The sequence below is a fragment of the Dipodomys ordii genome, unplaced genomic scaffold (assembly GCF_000151885.1).
Source record: "Dipodomys ordii isolate 6190 unplaced genomic scaffold, Dord_2.0 Scaffold371, whole genome shotgun sequence".
In the NCBI taxonomy this organism is placed as follows: Eukaryota; Metazoa; Chordata; class Mammalia; order Rodentia; family Heteromyidae; genus Dipodomys; species Dipodomys ordii.
The window spans coordinates 119,965-123,079 of NW_012267587.1; the positions used below are offsets into that span (position 1 = coordinate 119,965).

The 3,115-nt window shown below is 35.9% G+C and overlaps 1 protein-coding gene across 1 annotated transcript in view; it reads left to right on the top strand.

The window, feature by feature from the left end:
- The window catches only part of LOC106001697 (zinc finger protein 684-like), a 59,825-nt gene that overhangs the window by 27,930 nt on the left and 28,780 nt on the right, over window positions 1–3,115 (top strand). Inside the window, 2 exon segments of the mRNA XM_013036707.1 lie at window positions 878–1,004; window positions 1,570–1,659. Coding sequence (XP_012892161.1) covers window positions 878–1,004; window positions 1,570–1,659 — 217 coding nt within the window.

The window sequence follows — 3,115 nt, forward strand, 5'->3', positions numbered from 1 at the left end:
CCATTTACAGTAATGAGCATTAAATGCAGCAGATATCATTTCAGGTGACTTAACATGAATAAATAAAAGTCAATGCTACTTTAAAAAATTTTAATAACAAAAACAGTTAACAAAAATATTTTTATGTGCTAAGTCAAATCTTAAAATGTCCAAATCAGTCATTAGCTACTTTCTTGAGTACTGTTAACTCTCTTTTACATTCACATGAACACTGCTTTTCATAGGTTGATGAATATGGTATATATTCGATATAATATCCTGAATGTGTTGTGCTTGCTTATGTGAGAGCACTTTGTAAGTGAGGCAGAATATGAAAATGCAAGAAAAGCTTCCTGTTTACTTCATTGTCACCCTGATACATAGGAAATTTTATCAAAGTAAGCTAAACATACTCTTTTACTACCTAGACTTAATGTGGGCATGCCAGATTATTATCTCCTTAGAAATGTGTGGTGATGTATTAGGGAAACTATTTTTTTTAATTTTTGTTGTCTGTGGGGTTTGAACTCTGGGCATGGGTGCTGTCCCTGAGCTCTTCAGCTCAAGACTAGCATGCTACCACTTAAGCCACAGAGCTACTTCTGGCTTTTTCTGCTTATGTGGTGCTGAGGAATCAAACCCAGAGTCTCATACATGTAAGGCAAGCACTCTAATACTGAGCCACCTTCCCAGCAGGAAACCTTGTATTTTAATTACCAAGTTAATACAGTGGCAAACATTTCTACTTTGATCATTCTTTCTCCCACTGTATAGATAACACAGCAAGCTCCAAACATTTTTATATAAGATAAAATGCATACCTGTAGACGAATGAAATTCCAGCCTTGGTGTTCTCATGACTCAGGACTAATTACTTGACAGAAATGTGTCCTTACAGAAGCTAGTGTCATTTGATGATGTGGCTGTGGACTTCAGCTGGGAAGAGTGGCAGTACCTGGACGTTGCTCAGAGGACCCTGTATAGAGATGTAATGCTGGAGATCTACCGTAACATTGTGTCCTTGGGTGAGCAAAAGTCACATTAACTTGTCAGGTCACGTGCTTTGTTTTTAGTAGATATATGAATATTTATGTTATTTAGATGTAGCATTCCAGAAGACTGTCTTCCCAACCTTGAGCATATTATTGTAAATGGTTATACAATCTAGAATATAATGTATATTACTGTTGGAAAGATGATCTGCAAACCACAGATTTAAAATGGGTATTTATAATTCAAAACTGGCAATTAGGTACAATGGAGCTGGCCTGTTATCCTAGCTACTCAGGAAGCTGAACTGAGGATTTTGATTTGAAGCCACAAATGGCAAAAAAGACCCCATGACACTCATTTTCAATTAACCACTCAAAAAGTGAAAGAGGGGCTGGTACTCTTAACTGGTAGAATGCTAGCCTTTAGCAAAATAGCTGATTTCAAACCACACAACCAGAAAAATAAATCCAAAGCTAGAGGAAAGTCAACCATGGAATCATTGAGAAATAACAAGATTTAGGAGCAACCTTGTGAATAGATGGTCAAATCTTACAGCAAAGATGACCTGATCAATAACTCTTCACTATTTATTAACAGGGCACTGTGTTCCTAAACCTAACTTGATCGTCAAACTGGAGCAAGCAGTAGAAACAAGGATAAGAGAAGCCTCAAGCAAAAATTTCACAAGTGAGTTAAAGCATCTTGTGTAGTGATGTTTTTGCCAGAGCCCTGTTGGTAGATTCGTCTTGCACTGTTCTGAGCAATAATCTTCCCAGTTCTAAGTCCTGTGTGGCAAAGAAATAGATGATCCTTTGTCTTAAAGACTAGTAAATCAAGAATTCATGTGGACACAAACTGAATTTGTTGTGGCTATAGAGATAAAGTTTGCAGTTCTCTTTGTCTTTGTGGAAATCATTCTGAAACAGAAAAACTAAACAAGAAATGTAGAAAATAAGATTTTATTTTCTTTGAAACTAGGACTATGTAGGTATGAAGAAATAAGGAGTACCCAGGCCTGTTCTCCTGATGAGTAAAATAGATCATCAGTGCTGGAAGACATACACTGGGATTCAGAACTGCAGCTTTTAGTCTAGAGAGGATGATTATTTGGCTGATGAGCTGAAGAATCTATGTTCTTCCATGGTTCTGACAGGCAGGAATATCAGAAAAGGAATTTTAAAAAGACTTTGATCCACAGTGAAGACAAAGATACCTCATAATCCTTAGTAAGAAGTTAGAACTTAAGAGATGTAGGTGTAAAACCTTACTTCTAGGAACAATTCCTGCTTACTTGAGAGGCAAAGTGATATATAAAAAATATTATGGTTTCTGAGAATGGAAAATATTTTTGTTCCTCACCTAATGGTTGAGAAACAATAAAATATAGAAAAACATTTAGCCAGAAGTCATATGTCTACATGTAGCAAGGTTCTTTGGTATGCAGAAAAGCTTGTTTTATGCAATCCCATTTCTCTGGTTTTCCTTTGATTTGTTTCAATTCTGGCTTTTTAGGAAGTTTTGAACTGTGCCACAGAGACTTAGTGTTTTCCCTATCCCTTCCTGTAATATATTCAGGGTATCTGGTCATCCATTTGATCTAATTGTTACTAATCTGGTGCAGGGTGATATAGAAGGATTTAATTGTTTTCTGCATGTATAGCTAATTGTGCCAGCCTCATTGGTTTCTTGTATTTTGAGATTTTGTCTCCCTTATCAAATATTTGGAGGCTACCCACAGGTCTGTGGGTTCTATTATTATTAGTAGTAGTACTAGTAGTAGTAGTAGTAGTAGTAGTAGTATGGCTTTGTTAGAGAGTTTGAGGCTTGGTATTGATATTCTTCTAGCACTGTTTTTCCCGCTATGGACTGCTTTTGCTATTCAACATCTCCAGTAATTCTATATGCATTTGGGATCATATGTAATTAAAAAATTTGAAGGGTATTGTGTTGAATTTGTAAATAGCTTTGTGTAGTATTGCCATTTTCATGATGATGATCCTCCCAATCCAGAGGCATAAGTTTTTTCATTTCTTTCAGTGTGCTTTAATTTCCCTTCAGGTTTTAAAAGTTTTCATCATAGAGGTCCTTCACATCTAATTAAGTTAATTCTTAGCTTTTGTTTTTATGAGGCAATTACAAATGG